We start from the raw sequence: 21,493 nt of genomic DNA on the forward strand, positions 1-21,493 counted from the left end.
GCTAATTTTTTTTTTTTTTTTAGTAGAGACAGGGTTTCATCGCGTTAACCAGGATGGTCTCGATCTCCTGACCTCGTGATCCGCCCGTCTCGGCCTCCCAAAGTGCTGGGATTACAGGCTTGAGCCACCACGCCCGGCCTAAGAAACTCTTCTTTAAGTGATCATGTTTTCCGCTCCACCTCAGTCATGGTCTTCCCTTATATCAAACTTGTTCAACCTGTGTCCTGCAGGCCACATGTGGCCCAGGACAGCTCTGAGTGCAGCTCAGCACAAATTTGTAAATTTCTTGAAACATTATGAGTTTGTTTGGGGATTTCTTTTTTTTTTGTAAGCTCATCAGCTGTCATTAATGTTAGTGTATTTTATGTGTGGCCCAAGACAATTCTTCTTCCAGTATGGCCCAGGGAAGCCAAAAGATTGGACACCCCTGCAACTTGTCATTACCAATAACTTTAATTTTCACAGTCTCAATTTCATGTATTTTGTTCTCTGTTATCTCCTGTTTTTCTCGTAGTACCACAGCTTAACAATGTATCTACTCCTTTGCAATCTCTAATCTTGATCCTCCAACCTTTTGACTGTGCCTCACCCCCTTAATGTTCTCTCTTCTTCCTCAGCCAGCTTGATGTCTATGGGCAATCATTATAATTATTCCCATCAGGCCGAGTGTGGTGGCTCATGCATGTAATCCCAGCACTTCGGGAGGCCAAGGCGGGCGGATCACCTGAGGTCAGGAGTTTAAAACCAGCCTGACCAACATGGTGAAACCTCACCTCTACTAAGAGTACAAAATTAGCCGGATGTGGTGGCAGACGCCTGTAATCCCAGCTACTGGGGAGGCTGAGACAGGTGAATCACTTGAACTCGGAAGGCAGAAGTTGCAGGGAGCCGAGATCTTACCATTGCACTCTAGCCTGAGAGACAAGAGTGAAACTCTATTTCAAAAAAAAAAAAAAAAAATTATTCCCATTATAAGCAAACTTTGGTTCCCTTATCTTTCCCAAACCTGAAACCATAGTTAAACCCTATTGACTGCCTCTGCCATGTCAGCATCTGTGCAGCTAAACATGTCTTGAGAAATACCATGGTGATTGATCTCATTTGAAATAAACCTTGAGAGAGACCTTGATGCTGTCGGGCAATTATACTGTATTGCTGTATCTCCATCACTTTCCTGTTGTCCCAGGAAATGATTTCATTCCTTCTTTTGTTACCTCAAACTTCGTAACACTTCTCCCCTCATTCCTTTTCTCATTTTATCTCCCATTTCATTGAGACAACTGAAACCATCAGAAGAAAACTTTAATAAACTTTTACCATCCTATCTAGCTACCTGTTACCATCTACTATCTACTGCCTAATATTCTTCTGTATTAAAAATGAGTAGATGAGCTATTTATTTTTCTAAATTCTTTCACTCAAGCTCTCATCTGGTCTCACCTGCTCAAGATCTACACTCCACCAGTTTTTCCATATCTCTTCCACATCATCAGTTTCTCCCTGAATACTGAATCATTCCCATTCACATACAGGCATGCTATTATTTTTCTCATTTTGAAAAAATAATTCCTCTCATTTGAAAGCAATCTAAGTGCCCATCAACAGATGACTGGATAAATGAAATGTGGTATATACATACAATGGCGTACTATTCACCTATAAAAAAGAATGAGATCCTGTCATTTGCAACAACAAGGATGGAAATGGAGATCATTATGTTAAGTGAAATAAAACAGGCACAGAAAGACAAACTTCACATGTTCTCACTTATTTGTAGAAGGTAAAAATTAAAACAATTGAACTCATGGAGATGGAGAGTAGAATGGTAGTTACCAAAGTCTGGGAAGGAGCGGTGGGTGTTGGGAGGGAAATGGAGATAGTTAATGGGTACAGAAAAATAGTTAGAAAGAGTACATAAGATCTAGTATTTGATAGCACAACAGGATGATTTGTACAATTAAATAATAAGTAAATGTTTATTATTTATTTTAAAATAATTAGAAATGTATAATTTGATTATTTGTATCACAAAGGATCAATGCTTGGGGTGATGGATATCCCACTCATTCTGATGTGATTATTACACGATACACCTTTATCAAAATATCTCATGTAAACCATAAATACATATGTCTACTATGTACCCACAAAATTAAAATAAAAGTAATAATTATTCTCTAGTATTTCAACTGCTACCTTATTTGCTATTTCTCCCCTACCTTTCATAGTAGAATTCCTTAATAATTTTCTTTACTTGCTATCTGCAGTTCTTGTACTTCTATCATCTCTACTTCAAGTCAAATATTCCTCCCATTTTCCACCAAAACTGTCCTTGTTAATGTCACCAGCACCCTTCATGTTGCTAAATCCAGTGATTACTTTTCAAAACTCAGCTTACTTTTACCTATGAGCAGCTTTTGATACAGTTAAACTTTTTTTCCTCTGTGATTTAGTCTATTTATTTGACTTCCAGGGTACTGCATTCTGTTGGTTTCCCTCTTGGTTTACTGATTATACCTTTTCAGTCTTCTTTGTGGATTCTTCCTGTTCTGATCTCTTTATCTGGATGTGTTTCAGGCCTCTGTCCTTACTTCTCTTCTCTTGTCTTCTCTCTACACTCTACCTGGGTGAGCTTATCAGGTTCCATGGCTTTAAATACCACATAAATGTCATGCTAATGATTCCCAAAATTGTGTTTCCGGTACAGATCTCTCTCTGGAGTTCTAAACTTAACTGCTTTTTCTAAATCGTTTTGTTCAGATTTGGATATATATGAAAGGTAGAGACACTTCTTTCCATCTCCATTACTACCATCTTGTTCTGAGCTACATCATCTCTCCCAGAATTAATGTACTAGCTTTAAAGATGGTTTCCCTACTTCTACCCTATGCTGTGTTCACAACACAGCAACCAGAATGTTGCTTTAAAGACTTAAGACATGGTCGGGCACGGTGACTCACGCCCATAATCCCAGCACTTTGGGAGGCCAAGGCAGGCGGATCACCTGGGGTCAGGAGTTCGAGACCAGCCTGACCAACATGGAGAAACCCCGTCTCTACTAAAATAGAAAATTAGCCAGGTGTGGTGGCACATGCCTGTAATTCCAGCTACTCAGGAGGCTGAGGCAGGTGAATCACTTGAACCCAGGAGGCAGAGGTTGCTGTGAGCCGAGATGGCGCCATTTCACCCCATCCTGGGCGACAGAGCTAGACTCCGTCTCAAAAAACAAAAGACTTAATGTCTTAACTCATTATGTCATTCCTCTGAGCACAGTCTTCTAATGACTTATTCCCTCAGTCCTTTAAGTCTTTACTCTGAAGGCCAACTTCCCAGTGAGGTTGACTCTGATTATCTTATTTAAATGTATAACCAGTGGCTGTGTCCTCAGCCTTCTAATCCCCTTATTCTGTTTTTTGTATTTTTTTTTTTTTTTGTCTCACATTTACTACCTTTTAATGTAGCATATGAATTAATTTTTTTTCTTTTTTTTTTTTTTTTTTTTTTTTTAGTGTTTATCTGCCTTTAACAGAGTGTAAACTTCATCATGGCAGGGAATATTTGTTCCAAGGCACCTGTAATGTCTAAATTATTCAAGGTGTTCAGTAGATGTTTATCCAATGAAGACATGTTAGTATGAGTAAACACTGCAAGACTAGACACTTTTTCAAGAACAGAATTATGCTTTTGTTCGCCCTCTTACTGTTGGGATTAATTATATATTTAAAGATCTCTAGAGATTTGACTTTATGAAAGTTTTGGTTATATTTTATTCCCCAATATAAAATACAGTACTCCTAAAATTTAAGAATATTTATATAACATGAACAGGCTTTTATTACTCCAGTGGCTGTAATGTAAATGTGAAAATATTTGTGAGACTTCTTCATACTTATGTTGCCAAAACTAGCTGTGCTTCCTTAATTCTAGCAAGTCTTTTAACATTCAGTTATGTAATACATGGTTGCATCAGGTCTGAACTTTATTGCTTTTAATCAAATGCCAGTGGAATTTTGCCTTGATATGTTTCTTTCTCATATATCATCTTCTATTTTTTTTTATTTCTCAAACACTGAGAGCTTACTGTGTGCTACGCACTATGCTGAAGACTTGTGAATATGAAGCAAAATCTTTGTAATATAACACAAGTGTTGATGTCAAATCAAATACAGTATGGGCCTTGCTGAAGGATCTTATCTATATGTAAGGGAAAAAATTAATAGTGTTACTGGGATTTGGCCAAAAAAACCTCACACTGACATACTCATGGGCACATATTTGGTTAATCTGTTCCATGTTTGTTGGAAATCAGTAAACATAAAGTTATTATTTTAAATATAAATGGTAAATTTGCTTAAATACGGGCTGTTTGGTATAATTCTTAGCTTTATAACACCTGAATTATGGGATTTACCTGCTTTGCCAAATAACTGAACACAAGTTTTCTTTAAATAGTTAGCTTTTACTGGCATAATTATAACTGTTCGGAGCATCAGTATTGTGTATATAAATATAATTCATAGCACAAAGAGATTTTTTTATTCTCATATTAGCAATTATCATATATTGTAGTTTTAAAGGAAATTGTTAAACAGTGAGTTAAGTGAATTTAAGAGCACAGCAAAGTCTTTATTCTTTTGTGGAAATTTATGAGAGAAAAGAGGACAGTTATAATTTTGCAAAATCAAATGCTCATGTTTTGTTATTTTGTAACATGAGTTGTGACTGTAAAATTGAATGTAGTAGGAAGAAACTTTACACTTTTATACAAAGAATAATTTTGGACTTGGACATAATTTGGGAGCCTAGGAAAACTGTTTAACTTCTTCCCCTGAAAAACGTAAAGTCCTTTTGGTGCTTTTATTTGAAATATGTAAATGGGATTCTGAGAAGGTGGGATATTTTAAACAAATCTGATGGCATAATTTTACTAGTATTTTGATATTGTCTAATTTACTTTGATAGAAAGCATTTTAAGAAAAATATGTATCCAGCTACTCGGGAGGCTGAGGCGGGAGAATGGCGCAAACCCGGGAGGCGGAGTTTGCAGTGAGCTGAGATCCGGCCACTGCACTCCAGTCCGGGCGACAGAGCGAGACTCCGCCTCAAAAAAAAAAAAAAAAAAGAAAATATGTATGGAAAATTTTATACAACTGTTTTTGAGAGTTTACTATATTCAAGGCATTGAACTTAGTAATTGACTTCCATTATTTAATTTGATTCTTACCGTATGAAGGGAGACGTTCTCATCATTTTTATTTTATAGATAAGAAACTGAAAAAGAAATTAAGTAATTTATCTTAGATTTTACAGCTAGTAAGCAGGAGAGCCTGGATTGGAACCTTAACTCCCATATTAGACAATCACTGTCAAAAATGATGAGAAATGGGTGATTACTGTACCGTCATTTCAGCTTCTCTATATATTTGGGAAAAAATGAAAAAAGGTGGAGCACATATTCTCCTAAAACCTAAGCCTTTGAGGGTTGCAGTTTTTCTTTTTGAAAACTCTTGAAGTATTTAAAAAATACTGATGTCTAGGCCACACTCACAGCAATTCTGATTTAATTGTTTTAAGGTAGGGCGCTGCACATTTGTTATGTTACTGTTGTTGTTAATTAAGTTTCCCAAATGACACTAATGTCTAGACAGAGTTGATTACAGTTGTTCCAACTCTTCACTTTTACCTGTCTTTCCTTTGGTGGTTTCTGGTTTGCGTCCGTACTCATGCCCTGATCTATTTATGTCAGCTTGTCTTCGATTGTCTTTGCTATTATTACCCTAATAATTCTTTAAAATCTTTTACAACTTACTCCAGCTCCAGTTATTAGATTCTCAAGTCCCCAGTCCAAATTGCTGAATCAGATTTATGGAGATAGAGCCCAGGATCTGAATTTCATAAAGCTTCTCAAGTGATTCTGACGATCAGTCAGTTTTAGGAAATAGAAGAAAAGCCTCTGTTTCCTTCACCTGGAATCACAGTAACCCCTTTCAGACAAAGATAAACATAAATTCACTTCTGGACATATACTTTAGTAGCATCTTAAAGAAATTTTAAATTCATAAAGATGATGAAGATATAATTCCTATAGACAGCCCCAGCGTAATGTTTTTCCTTGTAATATTTATTAATAAATAGTAGACCAGTGTGTTTAATTACAAGTGCAGCCCGAAATCCATTATTAGGAAGAAGTAAATATTAGGTATCATTTTTTTCTTAAGTTTTTACTTAATTTCTCCTGTCTGTCCCTAAAAGAGAGTGAAGGTGGTGGCAAGGTCAAATAGAATTATGGAGTATCACTGCATAGTAGTTTTCAGTTGATGAGAGATGGAGTGAAATTAAAGTTTAAAGCAAAGAATGGGGTGTTTTTCTTCCATTTTTTCCTTTAAACCTCAGTTAGATACAGAGGAAATTATCTGTTGCTAACTTGCACTGTCTTTAAAGAAAGTTTGGGGTGTGGTACTGTGGGAACATTAGTTATTGGTACTTCAAGAGTATTTCTTTACATAAAGAAAAATTACCTTTAAATACTATACTTAATGGTCTTGGTGATTTTTTTAAAATTGTGTTATATAATAAGATAATTTTGGTGAACTAATACTCTGTAGGTGCCTACAAATTTTGGTTGCTTTAACAGTACTAATTAAAAACATGTTTGCATTAGAAGATCTGAATTTCTTTTAAGAATAATTTATAGCATGCAACATGTAATATTTCTTTCCTTTCAAACTGCTTTCTATTATATGCTTAGGGTTTAGATCGCTCCAATTCCTGGGTTAACACTGGTGGTCCAAAAGCTGCCCCATGGGGATCCAACCCCAGTCCAAGTGCAGAATCAACACAGGTGGTGTTTATATTAGAGGTTTCTTTATTGGCTGCTGATGTTTCCCGTTAGAACATTACTTTTTAGTATATACTATGATTTCAGTGGCTTGCTTTTTTTAATCATTAAAAGTGTGTATTTTTGTTTACTTAGCACATTTTCCAACTACTATGCATGAATACCACCAATTGCACCAGTAATGTGCTTCTTTCCTATTTCCCATCTCTGCCCTCTTTCTTCCTTACACACCCTATCAATATTTCAGTGCCTGCTGCTTATGCAATTGATGGCTTTTATAACAGTTTCTTTTTTAGGGGTAGCACATCTTTAATAGCAATTTTTAAATTGTTATGTGGAGGAAAAAACCCCAACAGTTTTCTATTTGCTTTTGGTTTAAAGTGTAACTATTGTATCATTTTCATTTAACATTTACTATCTTGTTATTTTCTTCGTAATCACCAAATGGAAAGACTGGCAATAAATTGAAATTAAATGTGAACAGTATATGATCACCATGCTGTAAGACTCAATACCAGAAGCAAAAATCCATTTTAATTTGTACTGTGTTGCAAAGTATGAAATTTGTTATACCTTAGCTGAATTAGGTTTTGCTTACTTAAGACTAGTTGCTTGATAGCTAACACTGCATGATATCTCAAAATATACTTCTCATCTGTGTTGGCTTTGGAGGGTAATCCTGTTCTTAAAGAAAATTTTTAATTCCGTTTCTAATATAGTAAATGATTTATATTTGATTTAGTATATGACCAACCTGAATAGTAGTTTTGATAATAATGAAAAGTGAAATAAATTATGCTAAACTTTTATTTTCTTTATTTAATGTAAAGTTACTGATTTCTTATTTGTTCTGAGACCAGTTGAGAAGTATGTTTTACTTTTATATATTTTACTAGATATGTGCATGTATATAGATCACACAGATAAAAGTTTCATTCTTTGCAACACTGAATATTATATAATCACTGAAATACTCATCTTTTTTTAAAGACCAAAAATATGTAGAAGCCATTTTGATACTACTCATGCATTGTCATTAAAGCAGCTTAAAATGGTGAAAATGAGATGAGCAATAAAATAGATGGTTTTTGAAACCATAATAAAACTCTGTTTTAAACTTGTACATAATCCGTCAGCTGCAAAGTCATCCACTGCAAACATTAATGTTATCTCGTCATTCATTCATCTTCACTCCATAGGCTATGGATCGAAGTTGTAATCGTATGTCTTCGCACACAGAGACGTCAAGTTTCTTACAAACATTAACGGGACGCTTACCAACTAAAAAGGTAGATTCATATGAAGACAATTCATAGGGGGAAAATAATTTCACCAATTAAATAGATGTAAGATTTCTTTACATAACCAGTATGAGATACAGTAATTGCATTGTGCTGAAAAATATATCTGAGGAAGCATTGCTTGTCTGATGCCTTTTTGGGCATACCTTGTCAGTATATACTCTTTTACATTATGATAATGTTTATATCTTTGGGATTGACTATTTTTAGAATTTAGTGAATTCAAATTTGATCATCAAATTTTAGTACCAAAAAAATGTATCAACTCTTAAGTATATTTCTGTAACTGCTTCTGTTTTGTGTTTTAAATCTCCAGGGAAAGGAAGATGAGTTAGAAAAATTGTCACTCTTAGTAAGATATGTTGATTTGCTTCCCTTATGCACAGTTTTGTTAGTCCTTTTTCATATTAATATACACTACTTTGCAAATGCTTTGTATGCATATCCATTATAAGGCAGAAATCTTCTGCTATTTTTTTAAAAAGACCTTACCTGAAAACTTGAAAATTAATGGCTCATAGCAAAGTTTAAATTTTAAAACGTATTTCCTAAATTGTACCAGCAAAGTTCATGCGTGTATTTGCGTATGTTTAAAAATGTACTTAAGATACAAACAAGATATTACTGTACTGTAAGTTTTTAGTCTAGTTTCTGTTTGCAGGTACAATTTAGGAGGCTATCTTCTACCTGTCGTTTTAAAATTACATTTTACTGCAAGATAACATGTAATTTTTTCAGCTGTTCCACATACCACTGTCTTACATGCTTAAATAGCCGTTTCGTTAATGGGTGTCTTCAGTGCATCATTGAATGGTTCACGTGCCTTATTTTGCTTATTCTCATTATATCTTCATTTGTATTTGCATTATTATTTGGTTTATGTTATCAGCAGACTTGACTTTGATAATAACTTTGGATTTACTTCTGGATAGCTTTTTCATGAGGAGCTGGCTTTGCAGTGGGTTGTTTGCAGTGGCAGCGTTCGGGAATCAGCTTTGCAACAAGCCTGGTTCTTTTTTGAGTTGATGGTGAGCAAAAACAAAAACTGAGCATGTTCTTTAATATTTTTTCTCTTAGTGAACAATTTTATGCTAGCTCATTTGTTATCTTAAAAGTATTTTTCTGTTGTATATCTTACTCTTTTACATGTGCCTCTAAGGCAAAATTACATGTGTTACATCTCAATAAACACTGTGGACACTCAACACAGTTTAGGTGGAATAATGAAGAGTGAGACTCATTTTAACCCTTATTTTCTCAGGGATAGTTGCATAAGCTAGCTATATTTTCATTTTTTTTTTTTTTTTTTTTTTTTTTTTTTTTTAGTGAGACGGAGTCTCGCTCTGTCACCCAGGCTGGAGTGCAGTGGCCGGATCTCAGCTCACTGCAAGCTCCGCCTCCCGGGTTTACGCCATTCTCCTGCCTCAGCCTCCCGAGTAGCTGGGACTACAGGCGCCCGCCACCTCGCCCGGCCGGGCGCGGTGGCTCAAGCCTGTAATCCCAGCACTTTGGGAGGCCGAGATGGGCGGATCACGAGGTCAGGAGATCGAGACCATCCTGGCTAATATGGTGAAACCCCGTCTCTACTAAAATACAAAAGCTAGCTATATTTTCAAAGGAAACTTGTGATACATTCTTTGCTAGTCATTATACATGAAGTCTATAATGACAGTATTGTAGATTTTATACCAAAGATACAAAGAGCTTTATAGATACCTACTGCTATTATTATGGCTAATAAACTCTTAGGGAAATACCAGTTACAATAAATAAAAAAACAACAGTACTGGCTGGGTGCAGTGGCTCACACCTGTAATCCCAGCACTTTAGAAAGCCGAGGCAGGAGGATCACTTGAGATCAGGAGTTTGAGATTAGCCTGGGCAACATAGCAGGAACCCATATCTACCAAAACAAAAATTTTTTTTTAATTAGCTAAACCTGGTGTCACACACCTGTAGTTCCATCTACTTGGAGGGCTGAGGAGGGAGGCTTGCTTGAGCCCAGAAATTCAAGGCTGCCGTCAGCTATGATCACCATGGCACTCCGCATGAATGACAAAGCAAGATCCTGTCTCTTTAAATTTGTTTAAGTATTTTTTGCTTAATCAAATAAATGATACTTTTAAAATGAGTGAATTAATATTTTAATTAATAAATATATATGAACAGTTGACTCGTGAACAACATGGGGTTTAGGGGAACCAACTCCCTCACACTGTCAAAATCTGCATATAACTTCTGGCTCACCTAAAACTTAACTACTAATAGTTAAGTTGACCAAATAGTTACTGTTGACCAAATGCTTTACTGATAACATAATCATATTTTGTATGTTATTCGTAGTATATACTGTGTTCTTAGAATAAGCTAGTGAAAAGAAAATGTTATTAAGAAAATTATAAGGAAGATAAAATATATTTGCTATTCATTAATTGGAAGTAGAGCATCATAAATGTCTCCATCCTCATTGTCTCCACATTGAGTAGACTGAAGAGGAGGGTTTGGTTTTGCTGTCTCAGGAATGGCAGAAGGGGGAGAAAACCCACATATAAGTGGACTCATGCAGTTCAAACCCATGCTGTTCATGGGTCACCTGTACATATAAACTTGTATATGTAAACATACACATATGTAAACAAAGGCAACAAACATTTATCAAGTGGGCACAATATGCTAGTACTGCCCTGTGGCCTAGGTGTTACTAAGGCACAGAGAGGTTAAGTAACTTGTCTTAGAGTGCACAGCTTGTAGGTAGTAGGACTGTAATTAAAACTCAGACATTTCAGCACTTGAGACCATCTTCTTCACCTTCCTCTTCAGCCTCTAGAAAGCTGAAATCACTGAAACTTTTTCTTCCAAAAAAGGAGTATGTAAAAAAATATAAAACAAAACAACAAAAAAGATAAAAGGATCTTCCAGAGTATGTCATAGGGTGGTACTCAGCATTGAATGCTGCCTATGTTATGGGTAAGAGAATATTTTATTCTAGAGATTTAATAATCTACAGAAAAAATAAGTCAGGGACTACATGTAAGTGACAACTCATTTTTTTCCTAGAAAATAAACCTTAAATTTGTAATTCATGTGCTTCTCTGCTTCTCTTGTAAGGTAAAATTGTAATTTTTGACTTTTTTAATAGTCTTACATTTATGTTCAGGTTTCTAAAATACAAAATAGTCAAAGACTGCAATTTAAAACTTGGCTGTGCTCTATTTTAAGTATAGGACTTTAGCTTCAATTTCCCTGAATTTAAAGTTTATTCTTTATTACCATTACCACAGTGTTATAATAAAGAATCTGTACAATATCAATACAAATACAGTACAATATAGTCCTCGTATTTATTGTATTCCCACTATATGCCGTCATCTGTGTATTAGCTACTGAGGACACTATAGTGAAGACTGGGTTTCTAACCTTTCAAAGCTTACAGTTTGGGAGCTTTGGAATGGCAAAATTATTGAGTCTTGGAAAAATTTAATTAAATTTTTTTTGGCTACATGTGATAGATTATATGCCTGTAATCCCAGTATTTTGAGAGGCCAAGGCAGAAGGATCACTTGAGGCCAGGAATTTGAGACCAGTCTGGGCAACATAGCCAAACCCTGTCTCTATAAAAAATTTTAAAATTAGCTGGGTGTAGTAGTGTGCACCTATAGTCCTCGCTACTCAGGAGGCTGAGGCAGGCGAATCACTTGAGCCCAGGAGTTGGAGGCTGCAGTGAGCTATGATCATGCCACTGTACTCCAGCCTGTGTGACAGAGTGAGACCCTGTTTCCTTAAAAAAAAAAAAAATTTAAAGGTTGAAATTTTTTTTGTTGACATACACAGAATTTTTTGTCCTATTGTTAGCCAGCATAATTTTCTGAAGGTAATATAGTGTTTTGTTTGTTTTTTCAGCAAATACAAAACATCACAGGGAACTTTAAAAAATATTTGAGAAGCTAAAAATATTTCAGTCATCTATTAAATTACATGCCATATTTTAGAGAGAGTCCAGGTGTTTAGAGTTGTTGTAATTGTTAATTATATTCATAGGAAATTAAACTCATAATTTCTATCTTTTTTTCAGGTAAAGAGCATGGTGCACCATTTATACTTTAATGATAAACTTGATGCTCCAAGGAAAAGTCGTTTTCCAGAACGTTTCATGGATGACATTGCAGCTCTTGTCAGCACGATTGCTAGTGATATAGTTTCACGATTTCAGAAGGTAATAACTTTTTCCCCACTTATCTCTCTTTCAAGTTCAGATTAAACTATCATACTTTAATATGTTTTTGTTTTATATTCTGTTTCACAGGACACAGAAATGGTTGAGAGACTCAATACAAGCCTTGCATTCTTTCTCAATGATCTGTTGTCTGTTATGGACAGAGGATTTGTTTTTAGCCTTATAAAGTCCTGCTATAAACAGGTAATGCATAGTTAGAAATAATTAGTAATCAAATAATTTAAATACTATGTTCTTTTCAGAGTTAGAGCTAAGAGACCTTAAGAGCACATTTATATACTGATATTAAAACAAAAAGTAGCCTAAAGTAACATGTATTTACTAGCAGGGCAAAAATAAATTATACTTGTTTTATCAGGACACAAGGACTGTGGCAAGCTGTTATCAGTACAGCCAGTATTTCCTTGAGTTATACTGGCCTACTCATGACTCTTTAATCCCATTCTGGATCATACCATCAAGTCAGTAGTAATGTAAAGCAGTCTCAAGATGTCATGCAAGTGGAGCGTTTATACCGAGTGGACTTTTGTTATCTTGAGTGATTTTTAAAGCAACTGCATTTTGCTGGGTATTCCTCCTAATCCAGCCCTGGATGTTGTAGAGTTTGGAAATATGGACACATGTTTACGCATTTGCCAAATGTTGTTCATTATCTTGACTTTACTAAATTAAAAGCATCCTGGAACTTTTCCACACATAGCTGATTTTGTTTTAAAATTTTTATCAACTGATTAGTGAAGTCTGCCTTCTAGAAAACATTAATTATTGGTTCTGCTAGGCCACTTTGGTAGTAAACTATATAAGCCTTTTAGAATTACCTTTTAAAGGAGCTTTAAAAATACACATATTTCTGAGTCCCTTCGCAGAATTATTGAGAAGTTCAAACTTCTCATGGTGGTGGGGTGAGGAGTACACAGTGCTTGTGAAGCACCTCACAACTGGTCTACAGATTAGCTTTGGGGAACTAATAGTCCAGAATTCTATTTGGCAGTCTAATATTTAGAATTCTGAATATTCTATAGGATGCCTTTATTGTTTATCTCTTCTTTTTTGTTGTTGTTGTTGTTGTTTTTTTGAGACGGAGTCTCGCTCTGTCGCCCAGGCTGGAGTGAAGTGGCCGGATATCAGCTCACTGCAGGTTCCACCTCCCGGGTTTACGCCATTCTCCTGCCTCAGCCTCCCGAGTAGCTGGGACTACAGGCACCCGCCACCTTGCCCGGCTAGTTTTTTGTATTTTTTAGTAGAGACAGGATTTCACCATGTTAGCCAGGATGGTCTCGATCTCCTGACCTCGTAATCTGCCCGTCTCGGCCTCCCAAAGTGCTGGGATTACAGGCGTGAGCCACTGCGCCCGGCCTTTTTTAGTTCTTCTAATAGAAAAGTTAAAACTATGCATGGGCACTCACCCACATGAAAATACTTCAACACGATATGTATCATTTTTACCTTTCCCCCAAAACTTTATGTACTATTGCTACCAGAACTTATCCTGTCTTTATTCTTTAAGCATTGACCTCCTATGTTTGTCAAACATAGAGCTAAGCTGTAGGGATACTAAAGCTATTAAATCAGTTTATAGTATGTCTCCTCAAGTAGCTTATGATGTCGCTGAGAAAACAGACAAATTATAAATATAGGTAAGCACAAATTGCTATAAAAAGAATTGATAATTTCTTTTAAGAAGGAAGTAATATGAAGTTATTTTGGTGGTATATGTTTTCCCTGTTTTATGAGAAGTAGAAATATTGATGCTATATTGGAAACACAAGAATGTGGCTTTTAGGTTAGTCAAATGTGTTTATATAGTAAACCTTATAGTATTAAATTTTTAATTTTAGCAGTAACTCTGGAATAAGGTGATACTGTTACTTAAGCCACAAAATCCCAACTGGATACCAAGTACTACCTCTTCAATTCTAATTTGCCATTCTGGTATTAGTATTAAAGAAATAATAGATTCAATTGGTGTTCTCTTACTTATGCGTTGCTTACAAGGTGTCTTCAAAGCTTTACTCATTACCGAATCCGAGCATTCTGGTGTCCTTGAGGCTGGATTTTCTGCGAATCATCTGCAGTCATGAGCACTATGTTACATTAAACTTACCCTGCAGCTTACTTACTCCACCTGCATCTCCATCACCTTCTGTTTCTTCTGCAACATCTCAGGTATGCAAATTGTGTGAATATACATGTATTTAAAGTCACTTTAGTGAAGAAGAATTTTAAACAATGAAAAAAATAACACTTACTGAATAATAGCTGTATGATAGGCTTAGTTCTGAGTACTTTGTAAGCATTAAGTCATTTAATCCTCAGAATAACTCTAAGAAGGCAAGTTCTGTTATTATACCCATTTTGCAGATTAGAAAAACAGAAACACAGAAAGGTCACTGAGTAAAAAGTGGCAGAGCCAGGCTTTGAACCAAGGCTTTATTCTAGAGCCCAAGTTCTCTTTTTTTTTTTTTTTAAGACGGAGTCTCCCGGGCTAGTGTGCAGTGGCGTGATCTCAGCTCACTGCAACCTCTGCCTCCTGGGTTCAAGCGATTCTCCTACCTCAGCCTCCCGAGAAGCTGGCACTACAGGCGTGTGCCACTATGCCCAACTAATTTTTGTGTTTTAAGTAGAGACAGAGTTTCACCATGTTGATTGTGCAGGATGGTCTCAATCTCTTGACCCCGTGATCCGCCGGCCTCAGCCTGCCAAACTACTGGGATTACAGGTGTGAACCACCGCTCCTGGCTGAGCCCAAGTTCTTAACCACTGTTTTGTATTCCTTTCATAGACTTAATGCACATGTGAATGAATTCACCTAAATAAACTTACTAATTTAGATGTTTTCACAAATTGGGTTCTCTGAAACAGACACGAAGAATGAGTCTCAAATGCAGGATGTTTTTTAGAGATCAATACCTGTGAAAGGAAGTGGGGGATGAAGCATAATTGAACAGAGAAGTCAAACTGCAGTGGAGGCATGACAAAGCCCTGCTTAACTCTCTTGTGTCCAGAAGCCCCAAAGGAAACTGGATGAAAATTGATGGGTTTTTCAGTGGGTGGTACTTGACTTCGACAGCTAGTAGGGTCTCTGTAGATGAAAAAGTGTTATTGTAGCAGGTAATATGTACGTCCTCTTTTATAAATTGAGATTAAGAGATTTTGTGGTTTTAGTATCAGAGAAGCCTGTATTTTCCTTTCTCCAGTGAAACACTCTTATTTCTACTATATTGTTCCTGAGGCAAGGAGGCTACTTTCTTTAAGCTCTTAATTTCTTAAGTGAAAGTTAATCTTAGTACTTCTTAATTTTGTTTTCAATATATTTAATTCCTGAATAGGATTATGTAGGTGATATCTCATATGCTTCATTTAAAAAACAAAATTTACACTTCAGCTAGAAAGACTAGAAAACATCAAAGGGTGCCCACAACTTTTCATTTTATCTTTGTAAAAAACATCTTCTGGATCAGCCTATTTTTCCACAAACTGTTCAGTCTGGCCAGCATGCCCTTAATCTAATGGATGAGGCTGCCCTTTTTCTCTCTTTCCCTATCCTCTGCCAAAGATGTAGCTACACAGACAGATTAATCATAAATATGATTGCTAACACCCTTAAGGAAGCATATTTGTTTATATCTAACTCCTTACTGAACATCTCATTGAGCCAGGAAATGCTCATAGAATTTCTTCTGTTATCTGTTGCCCACTTTCTCAGCTAGCTACATAATTTTCAGATTCTATTAGATAACAGAGACATCACTCTTTTTTGGAAGGCTAGGAAGAGTTTTATGTTCTCATTAGGAGATGATTTTCGCCATGGAGAAATATGAAATCTGTTGTTGCTCTAAGAAACCCCACGTGAGTCCTCAATATGGACTGTATCTTGGAGAATGCTATAATATTTTGCAGTATTAAGACGTTAAAAAAAAAACTCAGTAGACAACAAAATGATGGTAATTTTCCAGACATAGTATATTCTGTGAAGAACAGTTGTACCGGTGTTTCGAATTTCTCTGGAAACCAGTAGCCTTAACTATGAATATTTCTCTTATACTTTGGGGTAAATGCATCTATGTCATTTGGATTTAGTTGCTTTTTTTTGTCAGAGTGTGATACTGAAAAGTGGCTAAGAGAATAAAGGGGAAAATGAAAGTATATATGAAAAAAGAAATGTAAAATAATTAAATTTTCAATGGTTAATTTCTTTAGTAAAGTAATTAAATTAATAAAGCAATCTCATTATAGTTTCCTGTCCCAAAAGTCTGAAAAGTTGCTTTCTTTTTTTTTTTTTGAGATGGAGTCTCGCTCTGTCACCCAGGCTGGAGTGCGGTGGCGCGATCTCCACTCACTGCAAGCTCCGCCTCCCAGGTTCACGCCATTCTCCTGCCTCAGCCTCCCATGTAGCTGGGACTACAGGCACCCGCCACCACGCCCGGCTAATTTTGTATTTTAGTAGAGACAGGGTTTCACCGTGTTAGTTAGGATGGTCTTGATCTCCTGACCTCGTGATCCGCCCATCTCGGCCTCCCGAAGTGCTGGGATTACAGGCGTGAGCCACCGCGCCCGGCCAAAGTTGCTTTCTTTAGTGTTAGTAATATAAAATAAGCTACCCTAGGAAAAAGTATTTCATTTCTTATATTGCTCTGTCTGTATAGGATGTTTTGTTGCACTGCTGTTATAGTCTTGTTCTGCCTCACTCTCCAACAGAGTTCTGGATTTTCTACGAACATACAAGACCAAAAGATTGCAAATATGTTTGAATTGTCCGTGCCTTTCCGCCAACAGCATTATTTGGCAGGACTTGTGTTAGCAGAGCTGGCTGTCATTTTAGACCCTGATGCTGAAGGGTAAGTAGAACAGTTTTTACCTTGTAGAATATGAGTTTGATTTTGAACAGTGGACAGAAGTATTCCACTCACATTTCCCAAGGATTAGGAGAGTAATCTTTCACACTCTTTTTCTACTTCCCTCTTCACTAAGTTTCTCACTTATCTGTTTAATCAATTTTATGAAAGACTTTTTCTCATATTTTGTCACCTCTGAATTTGGGATTTGTCTTAAAATTGGTGGCATATCATGATTCATTTAGTACCATTCTTTTTCTTCTTAATAGTATGTAAAATAAATTGTGCATATTAGTAGATAGATTTGTTGATACAAAGTAAGTGCCTTTCATTTGAGGAAAATGGTCTTTGATTCCTTGTCAGAAAAATTTATCCTTTTTTGTTTGTTTGAGATAGATTCTTGCTCTTGCAACATCTCAGGTATGCAAATTGTGTGAATATACATATATTTAAAGTCAGTTTTGTGAAGAAGAATTTTATACAATGGAAAAAATAGCACTTATTGAATAATAGCTCTATGATAAGCTCAGTTCTGAGTGCTTTATAAGTATTAAGTCATCTAATCCTCAGAATAACTCTAAGAAGGCGAAGTCTGTTATTATACCCATTTTGCAGATTAGAAAAAGAGAAACACAGAAAGGTCACTGAGTAAAAAGTGGCAGAGCCAGGCTTTGAACCAAGGCTTTATTCTAGAGCCCAAGTTCTCTCTTTTTTTTTGAGACGAAGTCTCCCGGGCTAGTGTGCAGTGGTGCGATCTCGGCTCGCTGCAACCTTTGCCTCCTTGGTTCAAGCGATTCTCCTGCCTCAGCCTCCTGAAGCTGGGACTACAGGCACAGGTCACCACACCCAGCTAATTTTTTTGTTTTTGTAGTAGCGATGGGGTTTCACCATGTTGTCCAGGCTGGTCTCAAACTCCTGACTTCAAGTGATCCACCACCTCAGCCTCCCAAAGTGTTGGGATTACAGGTGTGAGCCACTGCACCTGGCCAAAAATTTGTAATTTGCCATCATACTATGTAGCATTTCATTTCAAAAATTGCCCTATAAACAAATGTCTTTAGGTTTTAAAACTTCCAAAGTTGTGTACATTTTAAAGGATGTTTGGAAATTGATGTAGTTAGAAAAGTATGTTGTCTGATGAGGTGATTTTTGTTTTGTTTTTTTTGAGAATAGGTCTCACTCTGTCACCCTCATCCAGGCTGGACAACAGTAGCTTGATTTCAGCCAGCTGTAACCTCTGCCTCCCAGGCTCAAGCAATTCTTCTGCCTCAGCCTCCTGAGTAGTTGGGAGCCCACTTCAGCCTCCCAACATGCTGGGATTATAGGCGTGAGCCACTGCACTGGCCTGATGATTTGAATTGATAGAAATAGCTTGATGTAGCCAGGCGCAGTGGCTCACACCTTAATCCCAGCACTTTGGGATGCCAAGACAGTCAGATCACTTGAGGCCAGGAGTTCGAGACCAGCCTGGCTGACATGGCAAAACCCCATCTCTACTAAAAATAACAAAAATCAGCCACACACGGTGGCTTGTGCCTTTAATCCCAGCTGCTCGGGAGGCTGAAGCATGAGAATTGCTTGAATCCGGGAGGCAAAGGTTGCAGTGAGCCAAGATCACACTGCTGCACTCCATCCTGGGTGATAGAGCAAGACTTCTTCTCAAAAAAAAAAAAAAAAGCTTGATGTGTTGTTGTGGTCCAGCATCCTACGTATGGTATGTCCATCTTAATACTATGACCATAACTCATTTGGGTAATAATGGCTTAAAAGTTTTTTTTCTCATAGTAGGAATAATACAAGTTTATAATGCAGTTTAGCCTCATACAAGAACTCCAGAGAACAAAAAGAGATACTTTAAATAGGTTTTTACAAGGGTCCTCTGATATATTTATTGAATGAATAAAAGAGGAGGTATGTCAAGTTCTTAGCAGTATGTCAGGGGCATAGTCAATACCGAATAAATTGTGAAAGGCCAGATCTGCAAGTGAAAGACATGTGTTTTTATAATGGCAACTTCCTAAGTTTGGAATCTATTTTAAAGAAATAGTTTTTCACCCTGTGTTCTAAACAGAACTAGAGGGTCCTGAAGAGGTGCTTAATGGGTTTCCGTGTAGATTGGGGTGGGCAGTGTGTGCAGACTTTGGAATACAGAGAGGGCAAACTAAATGGGTGAAACTCTGGGCCTTCCTCCCCTGCTTGGCGCCACTTTTGTATTTTGCCATTTGACAAATGACTATGATGTCATTAAAAAAATAATAAAAGAATCTGTTGTTTGGGGAAAACGCTCTAAAACAACTTATCTAAACATACTAGCTTTTAAAATAACTGGTATAGCTCACTCATTTGAATCTATATTTTCAGTATGTTTACTTGGTATATGAAGGTGTTTTTGGTTACAATAAATAGAAAATTCTTCCTCCAGCTGGCTTTATTAAAGGAAGGAAATTTACTATTTCAAAATTGGAAGAAAGATAGGATTTTATTATTTATTATTTATTTTTGGTTTTAAGGAACAGAAAGTTTAACAGGCAAGAAAGAGGAAAGAAAGAAGAAAACAGCTCCCTGGTATAGAGCCGGAGGGGGCTCCGAACGGATCAACCCCAGAAAGATAGGTTTTATCACAGTAATATCATCAGTTCAGTGATACCATCATGATTCCAGTTCTTTACATTTCTTACTTCTGCTAGAAGTGTCAACTTTATCCTAAGGCTGGAGCATCTCATGACTGCAAGATAGTCTTGCATATAGTTGCCATATATAGCTTCTTAAGGCCCTGTATATCTGGCTCTTGTCTTCTCCTGCCACTCTCTTCCTCCTCACATACCAAGATCTGGCCTTGCTGGCCTACTTTCTGTTCTCTAATGCGCCAAGCTCATTCCCACCTTCAGGCCTTTGCACGTGGATTTTTCTCCTCTTGAAGCAATGTTGAACAGCCCTCAGATGTTCACATAGTCATTTCTTGCTTGTGGTTCTTCAGGTATCTGTTCAAACAGCATCTTCTCAGTGAGATTTTCATTGATCACCCAACCTAAATTACAGCCATGTTGACCAGGCACGGAGGCTCATGCCTGTAATCCCAACATTTTGTGAGGAAGAGGCAGGAGGATTGCTTGAGTCCAGGAGCTCAAGACCAGCCTGGGCAACGTAGTGAGACCCTGTCTGTACCAATAATTTTTTTTTTAATTAGCCAGACGTGGTGGTGCATGCCTATATAGTCCCAGCTACTCAGGAGGCTGAGGAGGGAGGATCACTTAAGTCCAAGAAGTCAAGGCGGCAGTGATCACACCACTGTATTCCAGCCTGGGTGACAGAGTGAGACCCTGTCTCAAGAAAATTAAGTAAATAAATAAATAAATAAATAGGCCAGGCGTGGTGGCTTATACCTATAATCCCAGCACTTTGGGAGGCTGAGGTGGGTGGATCACTTGAGGTCAGGAGTTTGAGACCAGCCTGGCCAAAATGGTAAAACCCCATTTCTACTAAAAATACAAAAATTACCTGGGCGTGGTGGTGCATCCCTCTAATTCCAGCTACTCAGGAGGCTGAGGCATGAGAATCGCTTGAACCTGGGAGGCAGAGGTTACGGTGAGCCAACATCATGCCACAGCCTAGGCAACAGAGCAAGACTTTGTCTCATAAATAAGTAACAGCTGTGTTGCCCTTGTCACAGTCATTCTTAACCATATAACCCTGTTTTAGTTTCTACAATGCACTTATCTGAAATTTGCTTGTTTATTATCTGTCCTCTCACAGTAGAATGTGAGCATGTGACAGCATAAGAACAGGTACCTTGTCTTTCTTGTTCAGTGCTGTATTCCCAGTGTCTTAGTATTGTGTCTGGAACAAAGTGGGCACTTGGTAATGTATGTTAATTTGATGAATGAATGATTAACTGTAAGAAACTCACATCTCACCTTTAAATTTTACTGTCTTGGGAGGTATATAGATTATATGCAGCATTGTCTTAGAAAGATCCTTGAGAGGAATGTTTGTATTTTAATCCACATGCTTGCTATATTCAAGAATAATTCCTTAAGTGGCAATAATATGTTCTATAATTAACCAAAGATTTGCTCTTTAGAAACTTTCATTATAATTAGAAAGTTAAGACTGCAAAACAGTACACTATGATTAAATGTTGGTTTTGTAGTACATGGTTCTTTAGAAGATGAAAGGATTTATATTCCTTTATTGTAGCATTTATAAAGAATTGAAAATTCTTTGAAGTATTGAAGAATTATTGTTTTGTGTCTGTGTTTCTCTCTTGCTAAAGTGAGCTCCTTAA

At 36.8% G+C, this 21,493-nt stretch overlaps 1 protein-coding gene across 1 annotated transcript in view; it reads left to right on the top strand.

The window, feature by feature from the left end:
• The window catches only part of DOCK7 (dedicator of cytokinesis 7), a 259,128-nt gene that overhangs the window by 142,014 nt on the left and 95,621 nt on the right, over window positions 1-21,493 (top strand). The window contains 8 exon segments of the mRNA XM_017877272.1: window positions 6,065-6,099; window positions 6,749-6,841; window positions 8,038-8,127; window positions 9,072-9,167; window positions 12,212-12,352; window positions 12,443-12,556; window positions 14,369-14,539; window positions 17,072-17,211. Of these exon segments, the coding sequence (XP_017732761.1) occupies window positions 6,065-6,099; window positions 6,749-6,841; window positions 8,038-8,127; window positions 9,072-9,167; window positions 12,212-12,352; window positions 12,443-12,556; window positions 14,369-14,539; window positions 17,072-17,211 (880 nt within the window).

Source organism: Rhinopithecus bieti, unplaced genomic scaffold, assembly GCF_001698545.2.
Source record: "Rhinopithecus bieti isolate Rb0 unplaced genomic scaffold, ASM169854v2 scaffold_6380, whole genome shotgun sequence".
NCBI lineage: Eukaryota > Metazoa > Chordata > Mammalia > Primates > Cercopithecidae > Rhinopithecus > Rhinopithecus bieti.